The 17486-nt window shown below is 37.7% G+C and overlaps 4 protein-coding genes across 6 annotated transcripts in view; 3 read left to right on the top strand and 1 right to left on the bottom strand.

Moving 5' to 3' along the window:
• The first annotated feature begins 297 nt into the window (after positions 1–297).
• Positions 298–2851, top strand: LOC119084499 (zinc finger protein 184). Its single transcript, XM_037194519.1, has 6 exons — positions 298–599; positions 673–1433; positions 1617–1689; positions 2103–2180; positions 2249–2343; positions 2407–2851. Exons 1-6 carry the CDS (start codon positions 477–479, stop codon positions 2714–2716), a joined length of 1440 nt encoding a protein of 479 aa, XP_037050414.1. The 5' UTR covers positions 298–476; the 3' UTR covers positions 2717–2851.
• Positions 2852–4944: 2093 nt separating this feature from the next.
• Positions 4945–9118, bottom strand: LOC119084152 (protein O-mannosyl-transferase TMTC4). Its single transcript, XM_037194001.1, has 10 exons — positions 8989–9118; positions 8526–8934; positions 8350–8450; positions 8045–8281; positions 7807–7985; positions 7568–7742; positions 7379–7507; positions 5767–5846; positions 5603–5710; positions 4945–5541 (listed from the first exon to the last, which is right to left on the bottom strand). The coding sequence occupies exons 1-10, from the start codon at positions 9097–9099 to the stop codon at positions 4965–4967; spliced, it is 2106 nt and encodes a 701-aa protein (XP_037049896.1). The 5' UTR covers positions 9100–9118; the 3' UTR covers positions 4945–4964.
• A 137-nt stretch (positions 9119–9255) lies between these two features.
• The window catches only part of LOC119084151 (serine/threonine-protein phosphatase 2A regulatory subunit B'' subunit alpha), a 62124-nt gene continuing 53893 nt past the window's right edge, over positions 9256–17486 (top strand). For all 3 annotated transcript variants that reach the window (XR_005089016.1, XM_037194000.1, XM_037193998.1), the window contains exon 1: positions 9256–9754. The gene's annotated coding sequence lies outside the window, so the exon portion shown is untranslated. The remainder of the gene's footprint in view (positions 9755–17486) is intronic.
• LOC119084154 (SET and MYND domain-containing protein 4-like) lies at positions 11218–12582 on the top strand. Its single transcript, XM_037194005.1, has one exon. It carries the CDS (start codon positions 11218–11220, stop codon positions 12580–12582), a length of 1365 nt encoding a protein of 454 aa, XP_037049900.1.

Raw genomic sequence — 17486 nt, 5'->3', positions numbered from 1 at the left:
TCCGTTCGACAATCCTTACAATATTCGAGTGTAGCATGAAACTGTTTTCGGTCTTCCTGCGGTACTCTTTTCTAAGGCTGATTCATTATACAATTTTATTAACCAGATAGCCTGGTACTGAATGAAAATTGAAAGGAAAACCCATCGTGTGGAGATGCCTGGAATTTAAAATTTAAATTGAACCGCCAAATTCAGTCAACTTTTTCTCTCTTCGAAAATTTGTATTTTCTTCTTCGTTTCCTCTCCGAGAGCTATCGGATACATCTGTCATGACATATGTCGCGTTACGTGTGTGTACGTAAGAATATTGCCAGCTGAAAGTAGGGTTTTTGATGTAATCAACGCCATTTTGGAATCGAAGAATCGGACAACGTTGACACAAGAGACCAAACGACAACCCTATTTTGCAGCAAAAACACTGAAAAATAATCAAAAAACAGTGGGCACCCATTTCGGCCCGTTTTTAACCATAAGTGATGTCTCCGTTGACCGGATGGGATTCCATTTGTCGGATTTGCTTGAAAGAAGGTGATCTGAGTCCAATATTCGATGGTGAAGAAGATGTCAGTGCGAAAATTATGTTATGCTCGTCGATTGAGGTTGGTAAAATCTGTCTGAATTTAACAAAATATTTTCAAGACCGGCACTCACTGAACTGTTTGTGGATTATAGGTGAAAAAGGGAATGAATTTACCCGAACAAATTTGTGATAACTGCCTGTCCGACCTGGAAACGGCCTGCAAATTCCGCAAAAACTGTGAGAGCTCCGAGGCAATTCTGAATTCATGCATCATAACGAATTCCGAGACTCGAACAACGAATGAAGTGGTCTTCAGCACTGACTCTGGTGATGTGTACAAATTTCGCGCTCCGTCCAGTTTGAATGTGAAACGAATCAAAAGGGAATCGGTTTCAGTGCCTCCAGTAGAGATCATGGAACCGGATCCGGAACCCTATGAAAAGGAACAAGAATTCGAATTTATCGATCAGAGCACCGTCGAGTATGTGGAAGGCGATGACACTCTAGTGGATGAGGACGATAACACTGTGTACTACGTGGAACAATTACACGAAGACGATCTGGAATATTACGAACCCGTTGATAAAGATTCCGGTGAAGTAGACGATAGACCTATTGTCGATGCACCATCAACGGATCCATTTATGTCCGAGCAATCGAATAAACAATTCAAAAACGTTACGCGACCACCGAACAAGTTCGTTCCGAAGCCGGACAGCGATGTAACGATTCTCGGTTCGGCCGAAATTATAACCAAGGAAAACGGAAAGAAAGTCTACCGTGTGAAGCGAATGTTCAAGGAAGAAGCGAAACCGTTGAAGCAGTGCAAACTGTGTGGCAATCAGTACAAGTATCAGCATGCATTGGACTCACATATGCGGCGGCATAACAACGATAAGCCCTTTGAATGCGAGTGAGTATTTCTCTATTCCTTACGCTGATTCAGCTGTCATCCGACTTCCTGGCAGTTTTACTAAAATTTCGCAGTATCCTGGATACCAGGGATACTTACAACTTGCACACGTGATTCCTTAAAGCTAGGGTATACCATCTTGTCGTAGACATTAAGCTGATTCTTGTCTTTCTACTTTTTCAGCATTTGCGGGAAAGCTTTTGTGATCAACTTCGAGTTAAACCGACACAAACGAATCCATAGTGGAGAGAAACCAGTAAGTAACCAAAACTAATTTCTTTAAGAGGAAGGTTTTTTGGTGAGGTCTTAGGTCTTTAGGTTTGAAACTGAGATGATACCACCTGGGATTACTTTTGGGGTTTTCCTCTAGTTTCGAACACCCAAATGGCTAACAAGACACTGAGTGGAATTAGTGGATAGAGATTAAGAAACACCAACTCAATGGACGGTATGATCACATAGGGACTCGCTATATTCTCAGGCGATCACTGTAGCGACAATCAATTTTTTTTTCCTTTCCGAGCCGCATTTATGTGGCAAAATAGAAGACGATTCTCGAAAGTGTCTCAGTTGCATATTCGCCAAAATAGTTTTATTCGTTAGAACTACTGACCATGTATAGCACTAGCACTATAGCAATGATTGATTTCATTTGTTTCCTCTTTCTAGTACAAATGCCAGTACTGCGATCGACGCTTCTCCGACTTTGGTAGTCGCATCAAACACGAAAGGACACACACGGGAGAAGTAAATTTTTATCAAGTCATCCGTTCAATTCAACCATTGAATGTGTTGCCTTTCCATTTTAATTTCAGCGGCCATACAAATGTAACATCTGTGGTAAGGCGTTCGCATACTCCCATGTACTTAACAGTCACAATTTAATTCACACCGGCGAGAAGAAATACCAGTACGTTGATTGCCCTTCGTTCCACCAACATTCTCACTAAGAATAAAACAATTTTTTTTCCAGCTGTACAACTTGCGGTAAACGCTTCACCAAATCCCATCACCTGAAGGCACACTTAAACATTCACGAGAAAAACAAAGGCAATAAGAGCGCATTGAGTCGACCGATACCCGAACCGCGCTACTATACCGATGTGATGAAAGTGATAACACCATCGGCACGCACAACCGACGACGATGATGAAATGCATGGAATGCAAGACGGCGATATCATCCACAGTGAAGGTCTGACGGTTTTAGAAACCGATGACATTGACATCAAGGAAGGTATTTCGATGATTTTCCAAGATGGTACAATTGTGCAGACGCACTGATGGAATTCGCTTTCGCTGTAGAAATCGAAACTTTTTAGAATTGCATGTTTTTCGTTCGTTCTCGACGTGCCCTGCGTTTTCTTTATTTTGTATTTTCTTTACACCAAAAACGAATAAAAAATTGAGTTCGCAATGAATAAGTTGGTGAGTGGCGCTGTACGTACATCCTTTGCACTCCTTCTATTTCGATTGCTTAATTTTGCTCAGAGTGTTGAACTGGGTGTGGACAATTCGTGTTAGTAAAGTTCACAGATACATTCGACCAATCAGCAGCACATGTGTGATTACCGATTGCCATCCCTTCACCAACGATAATTGTGTACTTGATTGATTGTGACAAAAGATCCAATCAACGAGGACGAGGTATCATAGGTAAGTTCCACGATTAATAATGTACATATTCCTTCGATGGACCCATTGTGCTACTCAAATTGTTTTTCATATGGGTATTTGTGTGAGAATCTTCCGGTACTATACATTTAACGATGCTCTCGGATTGGGCCGCCTAAGTGTTATAAGGTCTTTTCTACGACAACATAAGCGCTTTAAATATAAATGATACGATAAGTGATAGGTATAGTCAGTACGAATCCAGGAAAAAAAGATTTTTTTTTAATTTGGTGAGAAGATCATGAGTAGCTCTAGAAGGAAGGCTACTCGGCTTCTGTTTTTTGTGTGTATTTTAATCGAGTTAATTGTAACCGATTTTGGTAAATTTAGTTGTATTCCCAAGCCGGATTGCTGGAGAATCGATCGTGAAAAGGAGGGGATGTAAAAGTCGGGCCTTTTATTTTGTTGAGGTCTATATTGCTGGCACTTTGAAAGAAATAAATTTAGATTAGATTTTTTTAGTTAAAGCGGACGGATGACAGAAGGTGTAGGAGAGATTAGATGAATGGGAGAGACGATGAAGAAAAGAGGAGATGAATAAAAGACAAGGCAAATAAAGAAGAAGAGGCAATTGAAACGATCTCATACTGATGCCGCGTTGCCTATGTTTCCATATAAAAATATTGCATTTTTGACCCCCTTAAGTGCATGCATAATTTATGAATGGACAGTCCGACGAGACGATACGAAGAATGAATGAATCTTTGTTACAGTAGGCGATTCAATCTGGCAGCTAGTTCGTCTTTGGCGTTCTCAGTGGCCGCATCAACTCACCCAGTCAGAGTTTCAAAATCAGGATGAATTGGCCGATTTGAAGTCTCTGGAACATTGACTATTTGTTAATCGTAAACCATAGAGATGTTAGCCCATCTCTATACCTGTCTGTCACTCGACACTCTTTCCGATCGTCAATTAAGTCAATGAATTTGACTGATGAATTCCACAAGCCCATCCAATAAAAGAGAGAAATCAATCGCTTCATAACTTTATGAATTCCCATGGTATGCATCGTGAATTATCTGTATAGCTCGTAACGACGTTTTATTACGTGTAATTCAGTTAACAGTTGGCGAAGTACTGACTTCATATTATAATGTAACAAGTTCACAGCTTATTTGTATTCAATAAATTGCTGTTTGGCGCAGAAACCAGTGCTGTTTAATGCAACACAAGGTTTCAATTTTTAACTGTAGAAGTTTCGTGTCTCCCAGTTGTTTCGTATTTTCTATAGGTATCGGTGCCGGACTGGGTGCTCTATACTATAGTCAACGTCGTTATAAAACAATTTCAAAGACAATTTTAGTGTTGGGCGAATTGTTGGAGAAATATCGACCCTAAACCTGGTGAAAAAAATAAGGCTCAAAGGCTCGAAATACGTAGTCTCACTATCTCAAATCTATTGTCTTTTATCACTAGTGCAAGAAAATACGTTCATACGACATTGCACACAGGCGGTGTAAGATCATCACTGAGTTGCATAAAGTTGTTTTTTTTTTTACTTCTGCAACTGCGCTGCGAAAACTGAACTTTTTCATGCGTGATTTGGGTGGCGAACGAAGGGTCTTTTTTCTCTGGTTTTCTACGTTTTACTTTTCACCACTAGTGGTGAAATGGATTTTCATATATGTTTTTCGTCTCTAGTGATGAAATGGATTTCACCACTCCTTGTGAACATCTGAACTATTAAACGTAAATAAAAAACAGGACAAAGGCCTGACTTTCTTGCCTTTGTACGTCAATTCCAGATCTATCAAATATTCTTCAAATGTGCATTTGCTTTGGGAATTCAATAGTGGGGGAGAGTAGGATCTTAAATACTTTTTAAATGAATAACCTTGTTTCAAGTGTTTGCATCATTTCAATTTATTTGTCCCGTACTCTTCAGCAAATTCTTCAAATTTTCTTTTACACTTCTTGAATGCGGATCAATTTGCAACGCAGTCTCGTACGCTCGTATTGCATGCTGTTTTTTGCCCCACCGATGATACAAGACACCCAAATTAACGTAATACAAAGCGTAATTCGGTCTTAATTGAATCACTTCCTTGTAAATCAGTTCCGCCTCCTCGAATTCATTCAATTTACCATAAGCATTCGCTCGCGTAAACAAAATAGTCGGATCATTGGGCGCATGCTGTAGAGCCACCTCTGATAAACGAATAACGTCACGATGCATTCCATTATTGTCGATCAGTGCCAATAGATTCGCCCATGCTTTCGCCTGTTTCGGATCGATTGTTAGCGATTGTTGCCATGACTTCAGCGCCATGTCACTGTTTTTCATTTCGATGTACAAGTTGCCCATATTGTAGTGGCACGTCGCGTAACGTTTGCGATATTTAAGCGCAGTTTCGTAGGCGTTCAGCGATTCGTTATATTTGTGCTGGGAAGCTAACACAATTCCAAGGTTCATCCATGCGGCAGGAAATTCATCTCTGGAAAGAGGATATGGTTATGGAGATTATTCGTCATTCATCATTCAAAGGAAGTACTCACAGAGCTTCTATCGATCTCTTTATGTACTTTTCAGCTAGGTCGTAATCGTTCTTGTCTCGGTAGAGATTCCCCAAGTTCATCAATGCTGATTCGTAATCGGGGAAAAGCCTGGAAATAATCTTGAGTTTGATACAGGAAATAAGATCACTCAAGAAATTGCTTACTCAATCGCTTTGTGATAATACTTAAATGCCAGTTCTGTATTGCCTTTATCCGCTGACAATTTGGCAATGTTGTAGTAAATCTAGACGAAAAAGATATAGAAAAAATGACATGAAGTAAGGGCCTTTAATTTTTTGTATTTTCATAGCCACGGACTTTTGTTCAATCATCCAGTAATGTGGCAAAAATTAAAAGAATTTGGTTCATAGTAATGAATAATTGATGCTGAAGTTTGCCATGTTGTCTTGTCATAATTTACACCCAGCAATGTTGTAATTAAATGGCTATGGAAAACTTCATTTAGAACTGGAACCGGAATAGTTCCGTAAGGTAACTGAATATATGAGAACAGAAAACGTTTTATCTCAAAGTCTATTGAACAATTAAAGCAGAAATGATAGATTTGGCATTAGCAAATTATAAGAAAAATGAAAGTTGCTTCTTGTAATTGCTGGCGGTACAAATACTTCATTTTTTTCTTTTTGATCGATGATACCAAACACATTCTGCTAACTAGTGACACTGCAGCAAAGAAGCAAAAATATTTATTTTTATGCTTGTTATAATTCGCTAATGTGACACGTCTCTTTCATGCATTTAACTATTCATGTATACATTAAGGCACAGTAAGGACACGAAATTTAAAATTGAGCGACAATTTAAAGTAGAATTTGGTAGAAATGATAAACGTGATTGGGAAACGAGTGTCAAGCTGAGAACCTTTACATTTATGAATTAAAGACACAGAACCCGAGTAAAAAAAAGTTCTCACAAATGTCTAAATCTGTCGAAATCAGATCTCTCAAATGTCATTGAGTTTTGAATGACAATAGATTTTGAGACTTGAGATATCTGATTTCGACAGATTTAGACTCACTTCAATTTTTTTTTCACTGGGGAAGTGTCGTGAACGCAACGAAATTTCTTCAAAATTTTCAATTTATTTACAAATTTGTGCTCTGTGTTCACATTCTTACTAACTATAGTTACACCCCTCACGTATTGTGTATGTGTCTTTGCTTTTAAAGAGCTTTGAGCTTCTTCCGTATTCCATTGAAACATTCCTCTTTTCAAATGGAATTCAAAAAAAGCTCAAAACTTTTAATATCTCGCCAAACACAAACAGTACAAAACTGTGTTTTGGCTTAGCACGGCAGTTACTCTCAGGCGCCGGAAGAATTAGGCTTAATTTCCACTTACAAAAAGAACTACTCCGTTTTGCCTCCGTTTAGCTAAGCAACGCCTCTTTTCTATTGTTTAAAGTGTAAACGGATAGAAAACTGAGTGTTTTTTCGTAAGTGGAAATCAAGACTTAGTATAATGAAACCCAATTTTGATTTGTGAAGGCTCAGAACCGGCTTTGTAAGTCAGTAGTAAGGCAATTTGCCACACCATTCATTTTGAGGTGTGTCAGTTTCACATCTAAGTTCAATTTCGCATTGACACAATCTAGTCCATAAATTCGTCAAAAGCTAGTGAATCTGGCACAGCGAATCTCATCTCTGTAAAGTGAATCCTTCCGGCTATCGAAAATTCTCATTCAAATTCTAGTGAATTGCAATTAACTCCTCCTGTGACCAACAGTGTCAAAATTTAAAAAAAATCTTTCCTCACCTTGGCATTATTTGGACACACTTTCAAACCAGAAGTGAATAGCCGCTCTTCAGTCATCCATTCGTAGCTTCGCTGTCTCGTTTTTAGGACCATGACGATAACAGCTGCTGCAAAAATCGCATGGAACACCTAGCAAATCAGAATCGGATCAATTTGAATTCGAACACAGTCTTTTCCATTCTAACGAACATATCTCATCTGATGCCAATGCTCACAAATCCGCTGATAGCCCATTACTACCAGAACACAAAAACCAATCGATGGAATGTACAGCACACGTTCAGCGATAACAAATCCTAATTTAACGATTCCACTTGCCGGCAGAAATGGAATGATCATAAGCACTAGGGCGGTATGGATGTTTCTTTGATGAAGAGGAAATTTTGTTAAGACGCAAAGAAAGGAAGAGAAATTGTGTTGTGCATTACCGAGATCCATTTAATATAAGAAGGGCGAGGAGTGAGTAAATCAAAAATGCCGGTAAAATGCGAACATCAGTCACCGTTTCGATGAGTCGTATCGATCCAAGTGCCCAATCGAAACTCAGCCACACCGGACACAATAGCAGCCACAAATTCAATGCATACAAAAAACTTTGACTGCAAATCTGCAACAATATTGAAAAATTGATACAACTGAAGTCGATTCTAAGTGCGACAAACATACCCTGACTAGTAACGATTCCGCTGCCCCGACAGGATTATCCATTACTTTGAAAATCGGAGGTTTAAAGTCAATGATCCACAGTCGTAAAATTATCAAAATTCCAATCAGCGTGACCATTACGATCCAATTGAACGCCACTCGTTTTGGACTTTGATAGAATTCTACTGACCAATCTCTCCTTTGTACAAATTTTGATAAGTTAGTGGTGACCAGTACATGCATCATCAAACATGTCACCTGAAATCATGGGGAAAGGTGACTTCAATCAGGGAATCTGACAGAAATTTCAGGAGAGCATTTTATACCAGGACTGTAATTCCAGTCTCTTTGCTTAGCATGGCAAGAAGGGTTAGAACGGACAATAGTCCAATACGTAAAGCGTCTTTGGTTATACTAATTGGGTAGTCTGAAATGCAGTGAATGTTAAAACTCGTGTCTTCTTATCGTTTTGACGTGTCCAGCACTGATAAATCATCACTACCTCTTTGAAGTCCTCGTGCCATCACCCAAACACCGACAATCCAAAATATTGAACATATTAACTCGGACTGGCCAACAACTCCACAGATAACCTCGCAATGAATCGGATGTACAGCGAACAAAATTGTTGCGAGCAACAACCATTGCTTCTCGATAGACGGAAATAGAATTGGTAAGACATGACCCAGCAGTATGCAGACCAGACAGTGTAGGAAGAAGTTGACGGCTTTCATGAAAAACGCATTCAAACCAAATAACCGATATTGCCAGTGGAAAAACAATACGGTCAACGGTCGGTATGATTTGTGGGTTTCTGGATCGGTTAGATTATGGCCCCAAAAGTCATTGCCGAATATTTTCGTGTATGAGGTCTGCCAATTCGTTACGTCTGAATTTTTGACGATCGCCACCTAATCGATAAATATTGATGATTGGTTGTTTCCATTCGGATCTGTATTATTCACCTGATCGTCGAAAGTAAAACTACCATCCAATGAGTGAAAATAGCACAGAAAACACAACACTATTATGAAGAAGTTGATGATGATCACCGGTAACTTCTTTTTGTCCATCATTCACAAGAACCAAAACAACAATCAAATGCCACAACTCACACACCACAAATATTTCTCTTTTCTCTGGTAAAATAGAATTTTCTCTCTCACACACATTTCTCTTACGTTTTACGTAAAAATGTAAAGAAAACAACTCTCTCGATTTCTTCAGTAGACGTCAAGTAAGACGAACACGAAAATGAGCATGAAAATGGTCGGGACGAAATAATGAAGAATATCGGTGTGTGGTGTTGTGTTTTCCTTTTTCTTGTCGATAAACTTGGTGAAATTGGATTAAATCACAAAAACAAAATCTGACCAAGAAACCTTTGTTCTCATTGTATCCGCACAACGGATTGATTTACATTTGATATTGTGTGCATAACAAGAAATCACTTTGCTATCGAAATTTTCAACTTTTATTGATTTTTACTTAATAATATCCTAAATGTATGGATATTTTGGACTTGGTGTGTTGATTCGTGTTGTGTGTATAAATACTACCTATAAATAAAAGTGTCTACTGCAGTGTATGTCATTTTGGTACTGAGATAGACATTTTTTTTCGATTTTCTTTATTTCCAAAAAAAATAATTGCGGTGGTGCAGTGGTGAATTTTCTTGAACGTTTTTGCCGTCAAGTGTATTTTGGATTAATTGTTCCGGTCACAGTGAAGGTGAGTCGGTTTTCCATTGTTTTTCTTTTAACATTTTTTACCACTAAAATCACTTACTCGAAACCTAAACTTGAGGAAACTCCTCAAAATTTCATTCAATCCACCTTACGTATGCGGACTCAAAATATTTTTTTTTCTCGATAAAATTCATATTTTCATTTGAACTATATACCCCATAGGGTAAATCACAGCACGTAGCACCCTTTTTGAAGATAAAAAAAAATTGGAATGAAAACCATTTTTGTCTGTATTTCTATTGAAGTAGGTATTTTAATGCCCATCACATTTATAAAGCGTATGGGATGTTGAAAAATATAGATTGAAGATTCAAGCTTTACCGTCAAGTTTACTTGTTCTGATTCAACAATCTTCGTGTCTTTCTCCCACTTTCAAGTAATTTATTGTTTACTTCAAGAGAATGATTTTCCGAAGCAAGAGTAACTTTCGGTATCTTTGCGAATTGGGCCGATGTTAACTTTAAACCAAAGACACTCGTGCAATTTTGCGTTGCTTAGTTTGACCATTAAACTGCGTTTTCCATTGTTTAACGTTTATGCCTTGAATCGGATTACAAATGAAAACGCAGAGTAATTTTCGATCTCGGAACGCAAGATTGGTCGTATCTCGTGTGTTTTCGACTTTAGCCATTTGATCTTAGGCCGAAAACACACGAGCAATTCTGCATTTTCTTTGGTTTAGTCTGTGGTGAATATCAGATTACAATGGAAATCTCAGCATAATTGCCGATCCCAGTAACGCAGAATTGCTCGTGTGTTTTCGGCATTAGAGTATCTATTCTCCAAATTTTATTTTGGATGAAGTTATTACAAAGTTCGTCGAAAAGTACTTACAGTTTCCAAGAATTTTTATCAAACATTGCTAACAGGCTCTGTTCATAAAGTATATCACGAATGGAGTTTCATAGCACAGAGTGCCAGGGGAAAGGGAATTTATCGTCGTGTTACGTTACGCCGGCACACAAGTAAAAAAAAAAAACAGAAATTTATTACCACTGGGGAATTAGTCTCAAGTTCGTCTTTTATTTATGCATGTACCATTGAACACACGTGAAACGTAAAACGAGAACCTTATCACGATTTAAGCCACATGTAGAGCCTTATCAAGATTTGAATGCTTAGCAGTGTATGTATACTAGACAGGTATGCCAATGGTATGCATGGAAGGTATATCACATATCAAAGCCTGCTTGATTCAAATTTCCGATTTTCGACATTGAAACACATTTATGAGCTGGACGATAAGCTTTCAAATTTTCCACAGTAGGTGGGGCATCGGAAACATGGATAATTTGTGTGACATACCTTATGAGCGCAACCCAAATAACACACTAACGACTGCTACTACTACCACCACCAATAGCATAAAGTAAACTTGGTGTGGCAACATGTAACCTTTAGCCGGCCGCATCTGAATTTATTTAAAATAAATTTCTCTTCCAGCAAATGGATTCGTCGTCTGATGTGAATTTCTTCCTTGATCCAAATTTCGCCCTGAGTCTCTACTGCAAATTCGGTAAAATCAGTGGAATCGTTCCAAAAATTAAGTTAATTGTCGAAGAATTTCGTAGAAAAAGTGAAACGGAAGAATCGAGACCGTTGACTTTAAAGAGTAATTCGAAATCAAATGAACTGCGCGAAAATGCATTATCAATTTTACGAAGCAAAGACACCTTTGCGTTACAGCGGGCGTTAGAGCTTTACAATGAGTCTCTGTGTTACGCTGAACAGGGAAGCGATGAACATTTAGCTACTCTGTACGCTAGCCGGGCTAGTGTCTATTTCGATTTAAGGGAATTCGAACTTTGTGTGGAAAATATCAAACTAGCCGAAGAGAAAGGTTATACGGAAGAAGGTAGGCTTCAGCTGAATAAATTGAAAATCGATTGCCTGTGCCTGTTACAAAAATATTCTAACAATCAGGAGAATGGAGGTGAAAACGATGCTAAAATTCAACTTAATGTCGAACCCCATGCAGAAATACCGTTCGCTGCCAGTTGCCTAGAATTGAAAACTGACCCAATCGGAGGCAGATACATTACGACAAACAAGGACATTGAATCAGGTTCGATTATAATTGTCGAATGTCCCTTTGAAAAGGTTCTGAGCAGCGACTGCATTTATCAGCGATGTAGCAACTGTTTGGAACGAAATTCGTTGCATCTAATACCCTGCCGAAACTGCACCAAGACCATGTTTTGCTCAGAGAAGTGTTCACTAGAGGCATTTGAAAATTTTCATCGATTCGAATGTCCGATAATCGATTGTTTAATGGATGTTGGCGGCCAAATCACGATCCGCACCTTTTTGAAAGCTGTGCAGAGCTTCAAAACCATTTCACAACTAATTGAATTCATTCAATCAGCAGACTCAAGCAACCGAACAGCATTTTCATTCAACCATTCTGAAGCTCTGTCTCCGCAGCAGCATTATCATCAAATTCATAGCCTTTCCACCAATCTTGAGATCCGACCGGAATCCGATTTATTCACTCATGTGCTGGTCGCGGCACTGTTTTACTATCAATTGAACTATCAATCACCGTTCAAGAGCTTGGTGAACGGGGAGTGTGAAGACATTTTGATGGAATTGATGTTTCGCATTGAGCTGATCACCACCATCAACGTTTTCAGCTTTAACGATTTGTCACAAGACGATGAGATAGTTGGTACTGGCCTTTATCAATTGAGTAGCCTCATCAACCATTCATGCAGTCCGAATGCCTGTCCCAAGTATTACAAGAGCAATTTAATATTGTACACCACCCAACCTGTAATGTGTGGAGAAGCAATATCGATAAGCTACCAGTAGGAATTGATTTTTTATCATTTATTGAAGTTACAGGAACTGTCAGTAAAATTTAGTCATGAAGTCAGCTGTTTTCAGGAGAACCAATTATACAAATTTGACTGCTGATACATGTTTACACTGGTGAGATAGTTACACACACGTTCGTCGTAGTCGTAGTGATGAAACCGTATAAGCAGTTTCGTTTGTATTAGAGTGGACCAGCTGAACAGCAGCTGAAGCAAAATTCATGTCTGAATTTTAATGGCGCCCTCTGTAGTCATTAACGTAACAAGAATCATCAATTTTAACGAAAGAAATTCGCGGGTAGGTTCACATTGATTTATAGGTAAATCGTTTCAGTACAATAAGAAAGCATGCGACCACACTTACATGATCCATGTGGTGTGTGCGTAGTGTTCACAAGCTTTAGCGGTTTCAACCAGAATCACTTGCACCTTAAAATCGAGTTTGTATTCTAAATGCTTGAGTTGAGAAAATTCGTCTTTTTCTCGGTGTTTCGGGTGAAAAAGAAATGAAGAAATGCGTTTTTCGGGAGAAGGTACCCGGTGGGGCTGTTAAGACAATGAAAAAGAGAGTAATGAAAGAACCTCTTTTTCTCACTCGCAAACTTGAAAAGCATTATTTTCATTTGAAGTAGAAACAGCCAATTCAAACTCGGAGAGATTTTCCCTCCGTTAATTATTCCATGCCTCAACTTTACCTTAACTTTTTGAATGGAAGAAGAATCATAAGTTTGGGCTGTTTGCGAAAACTTTACAAATTGTTCTTTCTTGTTATGTTAATGATTACTTTAACCCGGCAGATTGGCAGTGTCAGTCGTATTTGTAATTATCTTTCTCTTTTATTAGTGGCAGTCATATTTCCCAACCGAAATATAAGCGACAATCGTTCCTACTCGGAAAATATCACTTTTCGTGTCGATGCATTGCTTGTGTAAACGATTTTCCTTTGCTGCATAATATGGCCCTGGCAAATATACCAGAATTCCCTTCGTATGACAATGTTAGTCTACTGGAAACAGCATTTGCTGAAAATGTTTTTCGGAAATGCTGCGCATATTTGCAGAAATACTATCACCACTATCCATGTAAAGAGATTTATTCGGCACAGATGTGTTTATCTAAGTTGTTGTCTCGTATGCTGATGAACGTCGGGTATGTTAAAGAAATATTTCTTTTGGATTGAATGCGCTTTGATCGTAGCTTTTACTAACACAAAAGGAGGTTGGAAATTGAAGTTTTCCTTCTGTTTTTACATGACCTTGACCCTTCACCCTCTTGTCAATTTTATACGTTACCTGCAACATGCTGTCCGAAATAAATCTTACAATCGTTTCACTACGACACAGACACGATTTCGTTGACCCCTCGGTATAAAATTGCGAATTAACAGTTCGTGCGACGCGAACTTATATCACTTTTCAAACAAATTTTCTTTGTTTTTGCAAAATTTTTGCTTTCATTCGTGAATAGCTGAGTACTACTTATGGCTTTTGGAGATTTAGATTATTATTTCAACTCCTATGATTGCATCCCTCACCTTGTCAAATTAAAAATCTCCAAACCAGAAACAGCAAATCTTCACACGAAAACAGGATTTTTCAACTTTTCAGGTTTGGGTTATGATGTACGTATGTTACAAGATGATGGAAATGGACATTCTTGTGTTAAATTTACCGATACAGTAGAAGAAGCAATTTCAATAATTTTACCCATTACCAGGTAGTTTACTTAAAAAAAACTTGAAGTACAATTTCACTAGTCAGTAGACCTACTCACCAAAAAAAAAATGTTTCAGAACATCCAGAGGACTGTCGATTGCACGCCTCTAAAACAATTTTTTATCAATTTATATGTGCTTGAGTATGTTCAGAATCAGATGGATATACGAGATCCTCTGGAAGTTTTGAAACAGATTTTTTTAAACGTGAGAAGGGCTAGTAGCCAGTCGGCTCTGATAAAGAATTTAAGTACCATAAGTAAACATTCTGTTATAATTTCGCTTTTATCCCAAACAAACTAAATGTGTCGTTCGGAATAGCCTACAGTTCAAGGACTATTTTTGGAAAAACGTTGTCAAATATTTTCTTGAATTTTCTTACATTTTCCCACATTAAAAAAATGGAAAATTTTAGGATGAGTTTTCTTCAGTTGTTTTTCAGCTGATCGACAGAAACAATCAAAACTTTTTTTTACCTATTTGTCTTTGTCCAGTTTTACCACTACAACTTCAAACTTGGACTTGATGTATCAAGACTGTCAAATTTGGTGCGGGAAATTATGAAGAATCTGCTGAAAACCAAAAATGGTATAAGCTTCGCTCCCTATGCTTAAACAATTTTTTCAAATTCTAAAAAAAGATACGGGTTCAATATCTCACATTCCCCGAAGTCAGGGCAGGCCTACAGGGATATTCTTTTAATTTTTTTAAGTCTTGAGAAACCAAATAGTATTTTACATGACTAGGGATAAAAAGATGAAGAGTAGAGTTTTCGTGTGAATTTTGTTGATCCGAGGCGAGGCCTAAGTCAATAAACACACGAAAACGAGACTTTTCATTTTTATCCCGAGTTACGTAATGGATTTTACTTGCTGAGAGCGTCGAAAGAAGTGCTTGAAACATAAAAAGTACGGTTTTCGACGCATGTAGCATGTAAAAAACAATTTAAACACCCGGTAACCTTAAACAATTAAATTCCATACGATGGTTGGTTTTAGAATGTTAGTCACTGTACTGTGCATACTACTCGTAAACTTGTAAAAAGTTGATTACTTTCGATGCCATGAACACAAAAATAGTTTTCGAACTCATTGTTGCACTGTCACTCTAACCATTTATGCATTATGCAATGGGATAGAATGCTGCCGACAGAATTATTATTTATTTATACGTTAGATTTGTACAATTTTACATTCTCGACGAAATGCATTAATTCTTTTTTTTTTGTGTAAATGCACATGGCCTGCCTGAAATATCAATTTCAATTTTATTATTCTGATATTGGCTATTTACTAGCCAGCACAAACTGAAACAGAAACCTCACAACAAAAAGCATCATCAATTCGATAATAGTAAATAGCCATGATGAATGTAAATATGTGAAATGCTGACTTAATTTAACGCTATGAGGAAGAGAGTTCATTGACATAGAAAAATGTTTTCAGCTTGTCGTGACATTTTCGTCGGTGACATGAAACTATCTTGCACTTTACACGGGCTCTGTGTGTGTACATCATATCAAATTCTATTTTAGATTTGCATAAACATTTCAATTTATTTAAGGTCAAAACTTGCCAGCAAGTGAACATTTAAAGGCAGATAAACATTCTGAGTTACATGATTTGGCTTAGAAGGAGGACAGTATAGAAAATGTGAAGAGAAATTGAAGGTTTTGTAGAGAACATAATTGGAGAGATGGAAAGTTGGAGCGGGAAATATTTCCATTAATATTTCATCGACGTCAGTGAGATTAAGACAATAATTTGCTTCAGCTGGTCCACTCATACAAACATGCTTCTTTACACAGGTGAAATAGTCGCACTTACGAGGTAGTAGAAAAACAGGTTAAATACGTAGCACCAGTTTCCTTTGTGTGAGTGTTCCAGCTGGAGCAAATTCATGTCTAAAGTTCACTGACGATCACTGTATATGAAAATTTTTCGATTTTGCATCGATTTGAGATGCTTAAACCCATAAATATTTCACTTATAAGCAATTGACAGCAATTGTTTTCGAATTGTTAAACTTGAAGTAATTACTAAACGGGCAATCGTCTCGCTTCGTTCACATGAAGTCAGTTTCCAATAATTTAAATGTTGGCAAACGGTTGTTCACACATTACGTAAAGTTCATGGGTGGGTGAAGAGAATCGAAATAATTACTTAGGTAGGGTGAACTTTTTTGTGATTTTAAGATTTAGAATACTGGTGATTCATATTTCGAAGTAAATTTCCATCTGCTATCGAAAACGATTTCAGTAAACGACAAGCTCTGACTAATGCAACAACAAAAATGATGTTTAAAAAATTGAAGTAAAAGATTTTGAGTCAATCTCTTTAAATTACTTAATCCAATGAAGTCTCGAATGAAGTAGTAGTTCCACAACTGCTGATATGCTTGATAATTATAATTGAGTAAGTGTTGACCAACAGTATTGAGATTTGCTGTAACCAGAAATTTCCAGACCAATTAAAGCCATCGATCGCGTCAAACATGAATGTAATCGTCCTTGTTAAAGTAATACATGGACGCTCCCCAATGAACACACTTAGCACGAGAAAAAAAAAATCATTTTCTTATCGCAACTAATAACTTTTAATATAATTATGTTTATGACATGAATGTAATTAATATTTATTACGCCGAGGCAGGAAATAACTGATTTGATGTTTTAACGATGTTCCCAGTACATAGTTGGGTTTATAATGTATTGTAGACTGTAGACAATTTCACATTATCCACTAAATCGGTCGATTCTACACCGAAAGAAAATCAGGAAATTGATTGTAATTTCATTCGGATGAATGGTTGAAACGTTTTTAAGATAGAATTTCAAACTACTGAGAAACTAACTGTTCTGATGTTGTTCAACCAATCGCCACTTTTATTGGGTATTTCGTAGCCCGTAGTGAGCTTCATATATTTGTATGAGAGGAACAATGGAGGCCTTATTAGATTTCTCGTAAATATTCTATGAATAGCTCCATAGAAACTGCGCACACACTCTACGGGGATTGTGTATGCTGTTCGCATGGAGGTTATAAAATTGTGCATTATTGTGTACGGGAGACATTGAAGTATGGGAATGACTAATTTCATAGCAAATTCGAAATAATTAATTGACGCGCTCTAGGTCTTTGCTGAATGGTGAATATGAATATTTCGTCCTGACTGTCGAAGTTTTT

The sequence above is a fragment of the Bradysia coprophila genome, unplaced genomic scaffold (assembly GCF_014529535.1).
Source record: "Bradysia coprophila strain Holo2 unplaced genomic scaffold, BU_Bcop_v1 contig_732, whole genome shotgun sequence".
Classification (NCBI taxonomy): domain Eukaryota; kingdom Metazoa; phylum Arthropoda; class Insecta; order Diptera; family Sciaridae; genus Bradysia; species Bradysia coprophila.
This window is presented reverse-complemented; position numbering and strand designations above follow the sequence as displayed.

What these genes read in the sequence shown, in the direction of transcription:
- LOC119084499 (XM_037194519.1), top strand. Translation starts at nt 477, where the DNA reads ATGTCTCCGTTGACCGGATGGGATTCCATTTGTCGGATTTGCTTGAAA. An exon ending in AAAGGACACACACGGGAGAA is followed by an intron (nt 2,181 to 2,248) that starts GTAAATTTTTAT and finishes TTTTAATTTCAG; the next exon opens with CGGCCATACAAATGTAACAT. An exon ending in ACCGGCGAGAAGAAATACCA is followed by an intron (nt 2,344 to 2,406) that starts GTACGTTGATTG and finishes TTTTTTTTCCAG; the next exon opens with CTGTACAACTTGCGGTAAAC.
- LOC119084152 (XM_037194001.1), bottom strand. Translation starts at nt 9,099, where the DNA reads ATGATGGACAAAAAGAAGTTACCGGTGATCATCATCAACTTCTTCATA. An exon ending in CTTATATTAAATGGATCTCG is followed by an intron (nt 7,743 to 7,806) that starts GTAATGCACAAC and finishes TCTTCATCAAAG; the next exon opens with AAACATCCATACCGCCCTAG. An exon ending in TGTGTCCAAATAATGCCAAG is followed by an intron (nt 5,847 to 7,378) that starts GTGAGGAAAGAT and finishes TTTTTCGTCTAG; the next exon opens with ATTTACTACAACATTGCCAA.
- LOC119084154 (XM_037194005.1), top strand. Translation starts at nt 11,218, where the DNA reads ATGGATTCGTCGTCTGATGTGAATTTCTTCCTTGATCCAAATTTCGCC.